Here is a 12,999-nt window from a genome sequence, read left to right as displayed (position 1 = left end):
CCCCCCCCCCCTCAGAACTCGCGAACGGTATTTCGTATGACCACCAAATTTTCAGAGGATGGATTTATAATAACTACAATTTTTTGTCGTTATGACGTAATATGACGTCCTTATGACGTCATTAATGTGATTATAAGGATGTCAGAGGGACAGAAAAGTATCTTATACATAACATCTAAAATGTAATTTTATGTAATTTTCTGCCATTGGTCAAAATCCAAGATGGTGGACCATATCATTAATGGCACTAACGTCGGTGTTATGATTTAATCTTACTGCTACAAAACCCTCTGAAAATTTAGTGTTCCTGTAATGGGACGTTGCTGTTGTTGTTGTTGTACAGGTAGCGGGCCTCAGATACTTCCCCCGTCTTAGTATGTCCAAACAATTCCGATCTAAACAGCTTCAACGTATCAAACTTTAGTTACCCTTTCAAATCTCCTATCGGCCCTATTTCAATGTAGTCGACCTGTCTATGAAAAATTTTCTAAACGTACATAATATAATATAGACTTCTTTCCTTAATTACACTACAATGTAGTCTCCCTTCCACGACATCTTGATGAAATCCAGCAGCTACTCCTACAAAATGCGCGGATACATGTATTGGGTCTTAATGAAACCCGTCTAACTGATACTATCCCAGACTCAGTAGTGGCAGTGAATGGCTACACGCTTTACAGAAGGGACAGATCCAGACAAGGTGGCGGAGTGGGGGTTTATGTGAGACAGACCATCCCGTCACAACGTCGGTCTGATCTCGAGCGGGACGACCTGGAGGTTTGCTGTGTCGAGGTAAAACCGGAGAAGGCGAGAAAGACTATCCTCGCGTGCGTGTACCGACCACCGAACTCCGGTCCTGAATGGAGAGACTCTGCCGAGTCACTCGTCCGCACTCTCAGCCAAACCGCAGAAGATGAAAACGTGGATGTCTCGATCATGGGGGACTTCAACTCTGACCTGCTTAAATCTACTCAGTCAGAATCTTCAGTGGAATTCCTGATGGGTCTGTACCAACTTGTCCCTGTCATTCACCAACCGACCCGTATTACGGAGACTACTGAATCATGTATTGATAACATTTATGTTTCAAACCCAGTCAGATACAAATCAGCTGCAAGTGTAGCCTGGGGGCCTTCAGATCATAATCTCATTCTGACCTGCTCTAAATCAGGAAGAGAGGCTGGTGCGTCTCACCAGTATGAACACAGGTCTTACAAGCAGTACTCACAGCAATCCTTCATTGACAGTTTAAAATCAGTCAGATGGGATACAGTACTCGACTGTGTGGATGTTAGCGAGGCCTGGAATGCCTTTACGGACATTTTCCTGAATGTTGCCAACGAACACGCCCCGCTCCGTAAGAAAACACTTCGGGAGAACAACCGCACAGCCCCATGGATGACTGATAGGGTGAGAAACATGATGGGTCGTCGGGACGCTGCCAGACGCAAAGCTATCAGAACTAAAGTTGTACAGCACTGGGATACTTACCGTGCTCTGAGAAACCAGACAACATCCCTGATCAGAAACGAGAAGAGACGTCACTTTGCCAAAGCTGTGTCAGAGGCCAAGGGTGACCAATCTCTCATGTGGAAGATCATAAACACTTTTACAGGGAGATCAAAATCCAAAGGCCGAGTCCAGAAATTGGTGCGAGCTGACAACACTTCCACGTCTGACCCAAGCGTAATGGCCCAGGAATTCAACGATTACTTTTCATCCTGCGCTTCACGACTTACAGATGGGATACCAGATTCCCAGGAGGATCCTCTCCGCCACATCCCAGATCCCGCGACGAAATTCAGTTTTGAAAGTGTTGTGGAGTCAGAAGTGATGAATGAACTTTTAAGACTGAAAACGAGGAAAGCAACGGGGTTGGACAAAATTCCAGCTAAACTTCTCAAAGACTCTGCCCCAGTGATTGCAAAACCTCTGACTCATATATTTAACTTATCACTCGCCTCTGGAGAGGTTCCATCTGACTGGAAGGAGGCTCAGATCTCACCTGTACACAAGTCTGGTAACTGTGCTGATGTCGGTAACTACCGCCCTGTGTCCGTGCTAAGTGTTACGTCGAAGGTAATGGAAAAGCTTGTATGTAATCAAGTGACGCGTTACCTGACCAGATGTGAACTTCTCACTACCTACCAAAGCGGGTTCAGGAGGCACCATAGCACGGGGACTGCTGTACAGAAGATTGTAGAGGACATTAGATCTGGTTACAACTGCAGTAAAGTCACAGTCGCACTATTTCTGGACCTACGGAAGGCTTTCGATTCGGTTAACCATGACATCCTGTTAGGCAAACTTGATAAGCTTGGCTTTGACGGTGACGCCATGAAATGGTTTTCCTCTTACCTGTCTGAGCGCTTCCACTGCACTTGTCTTCAGGGTCAACACTCTACAAAAACTCGGGTTTCTTGTGGGGTTCCTCAGGGAAGTGTTCTTGGGCCCCTGCTGTTCTGTCTGTACGTTAATGACTTACCCAACGTCATTGAAAAATGCAGCATCCACATGTATGCTGATGACACAGTCCTGTACTACTCGGCTGACTCCGTGAAGGCCTGTGAAGAGACTGTCTCTATGGACATGAAGAGAGTTGTAAAATGGCTAAACGAAAATAAGTTGCTGTTACATCCTGACAAGACCAAAGCGATGCTCTTTGGGCTCCCTCAGAAATTGAGGCATGCTGGGACATCCGTCAACATAACAGACGGTGTGAACGTATATAAGCAAGTTGACTCGTTCACCTACCTGGGCATTACTCTCGACCCATCACTCAGGTGGGCAGCTCATGTACACAGAATCACGAAGAAGCTTCTTAGCGGACTCGGAGCCATGGGGCGTGCTAGAGCCTTTGTTACAAAGGACGTTCTGCGTACCATGTACCAGACACTATTACTGTCTCATTTGGAGTATTGTGCCACAGCATGGCTACCAAGTCTTGTACAGAGCAACAAGACTCTTATGTCACAGCTGGACAGACTGGTCAACCGAGCTGCAAGGCTTATTACAGGTCACAAACTCCAGGACCGTGTCTCAGCGGTTAACCTGCGAGCTGAGGCAGGGATAGATTCTGTGCGCAAACGGACAGAAATCACAACTCTCGTTAATGTCTTTAAGGCGATTCGTGGAGGTGCGCCGGTGTACATGTCATCTCTGTTCAAGTGGGAGACTGCTCCAACATTAAGTGTACGGACCACTCGATCAGAGTTAAAGCGTCTTAGGGACTACGACCCTCACCTACTCTGCTGTCCACCAGCAAGAGTCACGGCGTACAGGAGCAGTCTACAGTACTATGGTTCTTACCTGTGGAACACTCTTCCGATACAGCAACGACAGCTTCTCAGTCTCAGGACTTTTAAACAGAACATTAGAAGCAGGACTTCTCAGGATTTTTAAACAGTTCATTAGGAGCAGGACTTCTTAAGACTTTTATTCAGAACATTAGGTGCAGGATTTTGACACTGTTGATGTTTAGGATGTTGTAATTTAGTAATAGTTTATGTACTGTGTATTTGCTGTGTGTACTTTTATGTGTATCCAGGATTACCTGAAAAGCAGGCCGGGATGGCCTGAGTTGTAATTACTGGTTAAATAAAATAAACTGAAACTGGTTTGAAATTGAATTCATAAAACTGTTGTACGGAGTAAAATATAAACATTTACGGGTTTACCTTACTTGGAACAAACGACCGAGAAGCTACATGTAACTACGGACTCATAAGCATGTTTATTTTGCGATATTGTTGTAGTGTAGGTGGTTACAATGTGTTTTCGGTCAATATTTAGTATTAGTGAGATTGCCTTCTACCAACAATTCCTAGAAACCGTAAATGTGATATCTGGAAAACAAAATTCATGGCGAAAATAATGACAAATGCTGATTTTTTGTTGGTCAAACCAGTCTTCAAACTCTACAAGGTAAGATCAGAAAACCTTTGTGACAACTCTATGGTTAAAAATACATTCTTTCACGTGGTTCCTATAAAAGATAGGAAATAGCTTTGTCGTGAACACCGACGCCTGAAAGCGTTAAACTGACAGGCCCATTTTAAGGTGATGGTCAAGTAGACTCCGCATATGCTTTGGGAAGCCCATATATCATACACTAATTCATAATAGACACTGTAGAATAATTAACACAGTTGAGTTGTAGACCTTGACTTTGTTTTTCTGTTTATGTCTAGACCGGGCACCTACCTACACCTACAGAGGGCAAACAAAAGAGCAGAGAAATTCTAGTTCTTGTATGATAATATCACTGGCAGGATGAATTTCGTCTTCATACCACTGCTGCGCAGTTGTCATTTCCCAGGCATCAACAAGAACCACCCTCATCCCCTTAAACGTCTTTCTCATTATCAAATCTAACTCACGGGCTAGCCAATCTGCGCCGATAAGCGCATACCCTCTTTGCGTGTTGGCGGACTTGATGACCACGAGAGTCTTAGGATTCCTCTGATGCAGCCGTTGAATCGCAGCTCGGATGGCCTCCATCCTCTCTCTGTACATGTCCACAGGGTACGAGGTGAAGTGAGCCCAGACCGTGATGCCGACGACGTCGTTTGGCCCTCCATCGATTTTATCGATGACATTAGTGACGTACTCTAGGTGGAAGGTCGGTGTCGATGGGCAACGAAGAGGTGGTCCATGGGCTCGAAATTGTACCGTAATGTTGTTAATTGTGTCACGAGCCAACATAGGTCCAGTCCGGCGGTTACCCTCTGGAAGGATACTGTTGGTGATATTCAGTATCTCCACAAGATGTTCGTACCATTGGCGAATGGTAGAGTCTCCCATCAGATGCAAAGTCTTTCCCCTTAGACATTTTCCCCATTCTGATTGGCTTGAGAAGTGTCTATTCTGACAGACTAGTGAGTTCCAGACGCGATCTTCATAAAATCCCGAGATCTGGTTGGTTGGAAGTCCCGGCTTGCAACGCGTACGATTGGCCAAAGGGTCCAGTCCTGTTTGAAAAAAAAATGAGTGTGTGCATTCACTACTCCTAATATTTTTTGTTCGATCCATTATTTTTTTACATATACTTATTTTCTAATGTACCCCTAATTGATAACAAATACACGTTGGTCGACTCGTATGTGGCTGACGACGCAGTTTAACCCTCAACAGTACACTTTTCCGGACTATGCCCTGACCCCAAACCATTTTTTCGCTTATTTTTATAAATCATCAGTATGCTACCAGCTCAATTGTTTTGCTGAATTGATGTGTAAACGTAGTCCACACTACGTCCAAGAATCATAAATTTCATCCTTTTCTTCTTTTTTTTTGGGGGGGGGGGGGAAAAGAAAACAAGAAGTACCCGTTTAAACCACTTTTGCAATGCAGCTCTTACTTACCACCGATAACTTTGATTGGGGATGGAGATGCATACACCTTCCACTTAATACCTTTTAGTCCCCTGTTAAAGACAAAAAACACCATCATATGACATTGTGTCTAGATGTTTGATGAGTGAAAATGGTATAAAGTTACATAATGTAAACGCACATTAGACAGGGCTTTTTGGTTATGTTGTGGCCTAATGGAAGGATGGGCTTAACTTAACAACCACTGTGGCCCTTAAGGAACTGTTGTCCGTCCAGCAATTACAATTATCCACTCTCTGAATGTATTAAACTTGTTTCAGACTAAAGCTAACTACTAACTACTAAGATAAAAGATTTAAAAACAGAATATTTTAGGACCCAAATAGCAATTATAAAAGTAGAATAACCTGCCAAAACGAACTTCCTCTCCGTTCCTCAACAGCGAAAAATTTGTGCTTAGATAGCTGTGGTAGCCTGGTGTATTGCAGGATATATTCGAGGCTTTTTCACAGTACCAACTTGCACCTGCATGCGGGTCGGAGTAGTCACAGATCGGTGTAGTTTTGTTGAAGATGGCTGGATCTACGTTACACCTGGTGTAGATTTTGTCCTTACCGACTGTGTATGTTTTCTGAAACATAACTTTGTCAATAGGATGTTCCATTACTGTTCTTTTTATAACATCTATGGCCTGATGTGAATGGACAAGTTGGATCTTCATGTGAACATCACCTGCCCACAGCAGTCGGAAGGTTGCCGTGTACGTGCCGTTCCCGTGGTCTGTGATGATCCCAACTGCGCCAGACTTCGTTTTAACACTAGAAATTGACGCCCGTAAGTAATCACCGACATTGCATGCAGATGTTAGATTTCCTTCATTGCCTTCGACCGAGACAACAATGCGTAATATGTCGCCTATTATAAAGGTTTCATTGTATTGAAATTCTAAGAAAGACCTAATTTGGTTGGCATACATCTCCTCATCCATGGGTGACTCTTTAGATTTACAATATATACTACGTTTCTCAGTGACGTACGGTTGTTTGGATTCGTCTTGATTCATACCCGTATGGACGAAGGGTTGATTGGATTCGCCACGAATTTTAAATACAGGGTGACTTAATTTGGTTTGCCAAGGTGTTACCTGTAAAGGAAGAATATAGTGAACAGCAAGCAGATTATTATTGGAATGAGCAGAGCACTTTGGACTAATGCCTCTGACCGTTTACAGCTTAGAGGTACATATCCAATATTTTGTCAAAAACTTCTCTGTTACATAGCAAATCATAATGACCCCCAGCGGGGGTCTTCAAGCTTCGTTGAAAATGGAAAAATCTCAAGATTTATTCCAAAGATCTCAGTATTTTAGACAAAATATTGAGATCTAATGACACAATCTCAACATCTTTCAGAAAATCTTAAGATGAAAACGTAAGGTCTCAAGATCTTCCAAGATATTTATAAACCATCTTGAGATTTTTCCATAGCATCTCGAGATGCTTTAAAAAATATCAAGATTTTTAAAAAGATCTCATGATTTATAAAGCAATCTTGAAAGAAACCTGAGATTTTTTCAACAATCTTGATATTTTTAAAGTATCTTGAGATGCTATGAAAAAATCTCAAGATGCTTTGAAAACATCTTGGAAAGATCTTGAGACCTTTCATTTTCATCTTAAGATTTTCTGAAAGATCTTGAGATTGTCATGAAAAATCTCAAGATTGTCTCATAAGGTCTCAAGATTTCGTCTAAAATATTGAGATCTTTGGAATAAATCTTCAGATTTTTCCATTTTTAACGAAGAGTGAAGACCCCCGCTGGGGGTCATTATGATCCGCTATGTAACAGAGAAGTTTTTGACAAAATATTGGATATGTACCTCTAAGCTGTAAATAGTCAGAGGCATTAGTCCAAAGTGCTCTGCTCATTCCAATAATAATCTGCTCGCTGTTAGTGTCAAAACTGTCCAAGAAAACTTAGGACATTGATAAAGGTTACAAGTCACAAAAAACTAGAGAACTCCTTTCTTCACCGGTCTGGCACAAGATAATGGAGCTTGTAAAGATCTGGGTTGTACGCTTACTTTACTGTTTTAGAGTTTTTGTAAATATATGATATTTTGACATTTTGTATACATGTTAATATCAACGCCATTCAGGCATCTTTCACTAAAAAGCACTTAGTGGGGGTTTGGAGAACACTTTTACTGGCACGCACTATTTTGGGATTTTGAGCGCTAGATTGGGGTTTTTGAAACACCCAATAAAGTGCTACTCAGGGGCTTTTTTTTATTAATACATGCTTGTAAATAGCACTACATGGGCGTTTAGAGAATATTCTACTAGGAAGCTCTGCATAGGTATTAGGAAGTACATCGGGGTATAGAAAACAATTGATATTGAATAGCACTACAGGGAGTAGTTTGATATAGAACAATCAATTTTGGAACAAGGAGAAACATTAAACGAAAGATAAATATTTGCTGCTGAGCAAATGACTGCGTTTCTATTTACGTTTGTTTCGTATTAGATTTAGCAATTAATACATCCATGTGGTGAGAAATGTACAAAAGGATTGTACCTTAGCGTTGAACAGCACCAAGCTTTCAACGACTAACACAGTGACGATACAGAGAAAACAGCATTTATATGTGGGCTCCTAGCATAGTGCTGGAGGAGAAGGAGCCTATAACAAAAGAAAGAAAGACAGAATATTTAGGGATAGTAATAGATGCGTATATCTATCTACCTATCTATCCATCTCTCTCTCTCTCTCTCTCTCTCTCTCTATGTATATATATTTATTTAGATCTCTCTCTCTCTCTCTCTCTCTCAATGTGAAAAAAAGTTCTAAACATATTTCAATCTGTTTAAAAAGTTACTAGTATTATGCAAATCCGTACCTTTTGTTTCGTGGAAAAGGCAATCTGGGATGTTGATGACTTAATATGCAGTTATGGAGGCCAAATCACTAATCAAGCTGGCGAAGAAGCCACAGTGGCGGTTACTTCCTTGTTGCGCTGTCCTGGGCATTAAACTCTGCATTTAAAACATACACCATCGTTTTGACTTGAAAGGGGATGTTTATACAACTATTCAAAATATAAGCCAAATCGATTTTTTTTATCACCGTCTGGTCATATCAGACAACAGACGAAGTTAGAAAAGACTGGGGCTAACTTCTTACAATAAACACCTGTACAAAGCCGTGCATGTATGAACTGCATCCAAGTGTTTTGGTAGGTATGTTAAGCTTTCCTGCTCCATTGGAATGCGGGGCATAAACGCTTCGTTTTATCTTGATAATCAAAAGTTGCATAATGCAATTAAAAATCCTAACCAATAAGGTAGGGGATAGCTATCCAACTGTTGTCACTTCATACTATAGTTATATCAATGTAAAGAATCATTTTCCCTTGTATTTCTCATTCTTTTCCTGCCATGTCGTAAAATGTGGCAAAGCCATCCGCTACATTTGCTCCAAAGCAAATGTCGGTCTTTCTAGTTGTTTCTGTCTTTTTTTTTTGGTGTGTGTGTTTGCCAGATTGTGATTACACTGCGTTTAGACGGCTTCGTGTCATTTGGAGGTTGAGTGAAAGAATTTCATACTCGGGGTTTTTAAAAGCTATGTAAAGGCGAACATCATTAATTATAATCTATTTGAATAAGGGCCTTATTCGCATAGTTAAGGATGGAATGTTATATCATTCTTTGTTAAAGGTATGAGGTCATGAAACTCTAGTTGTACTATGTGTAATGAAATGTTGTTTGGTGTTTGTTACGATTGTCATTTGATAGGGAATATGATAAGTTAATTTGATTTTTGCAAATGTGGATCTAAATTAGCATTATTACATCCATCAAGAAGTTTTAGTGGCGTCATGGGTATATTTTCGAGTGTGCGTCTCTCTCTCTCTCTATCTCTCTTTCTCTCTCTTCTTCTCTCTCTCTCTCTCTCTCTCTCCTCTCGTGCTTTAAATACACACACACACACACACACACACACACACACACACACACTCACAGAGACACACAACACACTCACACACAAGACACACACACAAATATACACAAACGCCTCTGAAAACATAACCCCATTGGCAAAGGTAAGAATTGCTCAATTGGTAGTTGGCGTCGCCATATTGAATATATTATAACCAGTACAAGACTATGTTCCGGGATTTAACGCCACACGTAGCTCTGTTATATAAATATATATAAATATTTATAAACATATATAAATAGGTATAAACATATATATATATAGAGAGAGAGAGACAGACAGACAGACAGACAGACAGAGACAGAGATTATTATTATATTTATTTCGCGTATATATATATACAAACCAGGATGTATCTGAATCATGCATACAGATTATGATCCTGCATCTCGAAAATATCTGGGGCTAACAGCATAAAGGTGCATTTTTAACATCTCTGTGTAGTTAAGTCACTTTTCAGCCTTTCTAGCTAATTAACTGGTCCCCCAACTTTGATGTTCAATATATTGTCACTGAGATATTTTCTTCCAGAACTTACAACAAGACAGGAAGCATAGGGTCCATAAGATACTTTCTAAGTATATAGACTCCAATTAAAGCATACTGATATAAAGATATGAATATGATAATCAGAGCTAAATTTTATCACTTTTATGCTCCCGGCGGAAGCCCTAAAATCATGTATTTGACACAAATTTGGTATGTATGTATTCTGCAATGATCACTCTATAATATTCAAGTGGTCCCACATCTACCAATATCATTATAGCAGAGATATTCTTTAATATGTTCAAAATATTACCAAAAATGGCATAATTGAAATATTCATAGATCCCATACAATGTACTGGAAATGTGCACAACCCTGGGACCACTTGAACATTAAGATTCAACTTGTCTACTTTTCAGACATGTCTTTTGCGTGAAACAAGAACATTGCATATGTTTCCGCCTTTGAGAAGAAAAAAATATGACAAAATTGCAACTTTTCGTCACTCCAAGGATGACATATGATCTCTTTGTTTGGATAAGGGGACAATATGGCCAATTAGTTTGTTGACTCAGTCCCTGACAGCAGGGTACCAGACTAACTGAGGAAAACAATAGGCAAATTCACGGCTGCTTCGCACCTTTACCTGCCATGTCAGACAGCTTGACTTGGGTTGATAAACAAGTACAATAGACACTTTTTAGCACTGGAGTATCTGAAGAGACAATTAACAAGCACAGCACACATACATGTACACAATACAGAAATTTCCAGAAAAGTTAGACTAAGACTATTTATCAAAGGAGCTTCAGTTTGAAATTGAAGCTTCTTGGTTTATCCAAGCAAAATGAGATAAATTTGGTCATGTAGTTAGAACCCCCTAGAACCTCCTTGATTTGGCAGACATTTATATGATTGTTTCATGCACATAAAGCAATTTGGAGGAATTGTTTGATCAAGACACAAAAAAATGTTAAATCATGTGAACTATAGTATTGATTTTTCAGTCCTTAGTGTTCTGAGCATGGATATAATATAACTCTTGCAAAACAATGTAAACAAAGTAATCACATATGCCAGTCACTTGAAAAATGGGGAATTCAGTCTTTATTTTGTGGAAATTAATGGTAACATGTAAATTATTTCAGGCATTTTCCTTGGATTCAGTAAAGACTGTACACCAAGTACTAGTATAATGTCCTCAGTACAAGGAAGGCCAAATCACCAAATGAAAAAGTGGCACAGAAACCTTTCTTCTTTTTTTAAATTTGTATTTAAAAAAAACTGTTAAATTTCCCATTTTGCAAGTGACAGCTAGTTAGCAGCATGATTACCTTTATACGAAACTGGGTTTACAAGAGAAGTTTACTTCTTAAAGAGTTCAATTAGAAGAAGCAATCCTTTGGGCCAGACTTAGTGGTGGAGCTTTGATAAGAACAAACATGAATACTGTAACAGAAGGGCATAAGTACATGCATGCAGTCGGTGTGATGATGGTAAGGGTATTTATATATAAGTCAATGTCACACTAAGTCAAAATCCCAGTGTACCATAGTCGGTGTACTATTGGCGGGAACTGAACTTTGGGGGCGATACATTGAGCTAAGCTGTATACAACCAAGGACATTATACACATCTGTGTATAATGTCCTTGATACAACTAACTATATGTAGCTATACAAGCAAAAAATTCAGACGGCCATTCAAACTATTTTCTGACGCCTGGAACACTGTTACATCACATCCAATACACATCCTGCTTCCCTTGCCAGACAGTACTGTTATACAGCCCTTCACACGCCTGCAGGGTGCCAGGTAACATCTCACCTGGGCCAGCGGCACCCCTCTAGGGAAGTTTTCACACTAGGTGGGGAGGGGGCAATTAGCGAACAATGGGGAAAATCTGGAAAACTAGGGGTCAAAGGTGGTTGCTATGTGTCGCTGGGGGAGCCAACGCCTACTTCGCTGGGGGTCTTCAAATTGACTTAACCACACAGAGATCAGGACCATGCAAAATGTATATATTATGGTTATTGCTGTAAAAATACATTTCATCTACCCTACACAATTGCAAATTAGGACCGTTTAGAAAGAAGAGATGTCGAATCATGACACTTCACGGGTGTGTTTAACCCTCAACAGTACACCTTCCCGGACTGATTAATCTGTACACCTGGGGTCCGCGCGGACCCCAGACCAGTTTTTATCTCGGCCGCCTGAGCGGCCGAGATATTGTGCTCCAAAATAGATACCTTGGATGTTTAAAGAAATCTTGATTTCGACCGTGAAAACCAATGAAACCAATTACTCTGCATGTATACTTTACTTTGTGGGGTCGAGCTACCGGATGATAGTGTCGTTATTCTTATACAACGAAGTTGCTAAAATAGAGGAAATGCTGTTTACCACAAAACCATTGTTTTATATCATAGTATGCATTTAATGTTCTAGAATTTCGCTAATAGCTGCTGTAATTGGACCAATAAATCAATGACATAAATTATGTACATTAACCTTCCATATTTGCTTAAGTCGCAAGATGTCGCTTTTGATTGGTGAATACATCACTGTGACGCACGTAAATATTCACTTGAAATGAGAAATTACCGCCCAACAAAACGGACCATTAGATTCCCAGTGCTGTATTACTCTTTTGTTCTTGTGGTCAACTTGTTTTCTTTGCTTGAATCGCGTAAAAGACCAAGGAAAATACAATGAAATCGGCAATCGCCGAGCCGCGCCGATCTGCCGCCGCCATCTTGGATTTTTTTGGAAAGCTGCAATTTGGCCCAAACCGCTAGAGGGGGCGAATTAAAATGTTTAATATATTCGGTCTGAAGTTTTAGTAGCTCTAGCAGTAGAGGAGAAGTTTGATAATGCATAGAACGGATAAAATAGAATAAAATTAAATGAAATAAAATAAAACAGAATAAAAAATAAAATGAAAATAAATAAAAAATAAATAAAAATAAAAAATAAAATAAAATAGAAAATTATTGTAGTGGTTACATATACTTAACGTTATATTGTATTTAGCAATGATCATTTTTCACTAATTCCATTGAAGCAAATGATAATGGAAGCCAACTTATTACCCTGTTTGGTGTTACAGGTATGAACATACTAGGTAATACATTCTTTCCTCTCTAGCAGTTACACAAATCTATGTGG

The 12,999-nt window shown here is 40.1% G+C and overlaps 2 protein-coding genes across 2 annotated transcripts in view; both read right to left on the bottom strand.

The window, feature by feature from the left end:
• LOC109462277 (beta-1,4 N-acetylgalactosaminyltransferase 1-like) overlaps positions 1–12,999 on the bottom strand; it is a 63,241-nt gene that overhangs the window by 47,508 nt on the left and 2,734 nt on the right. The window lies entirely within an intron of this gene.
• LOC109462278 (NXPE family member 3-like) lies at positions 4,170–7,990 on the bottom strand. The gene is made up of 4 exons (XM_019758810.1): positions 7,918–7,990; positions 5,744–6,480; positions 5,367–5,428; positions 4,170–4,973 (listed from the first exon to the last, which is right to left on the bottom strand). Exons 2-4 carry the CDS (start codon positions 6,397–6,399, stop codon positions 4,213–4,215), a joined length of 1,479 nt encoding a protein of 492 aa, XP_019614369.1. The 5' UTR covers positions 6,400–6,480; positions 7,918–7,990; the 3' UTR covers positions 4,170–4,212.

Source organism: Branchiostoma belcheri, unplaced genomic scaffold (genome assembly GCF_001625305.1).
Source record: "Branchiostoma belcheri isolate BF01 breed outbred unplaced genomic scaffold, Haploidv18h27 scaffold114, whole genome shotgun sequence".
Classification (NCBI taxonomy): domain Eukaryota; kingdom Metazoa; phylum Chordata; class Leptocardii; order Amphioxiformes; family Branchiostomatidae; genus Branchiostoma; species Branchiostoma belcheri.
This window is presented reverse-complemented; position numbering and strand designations above follow the sequence as displayed.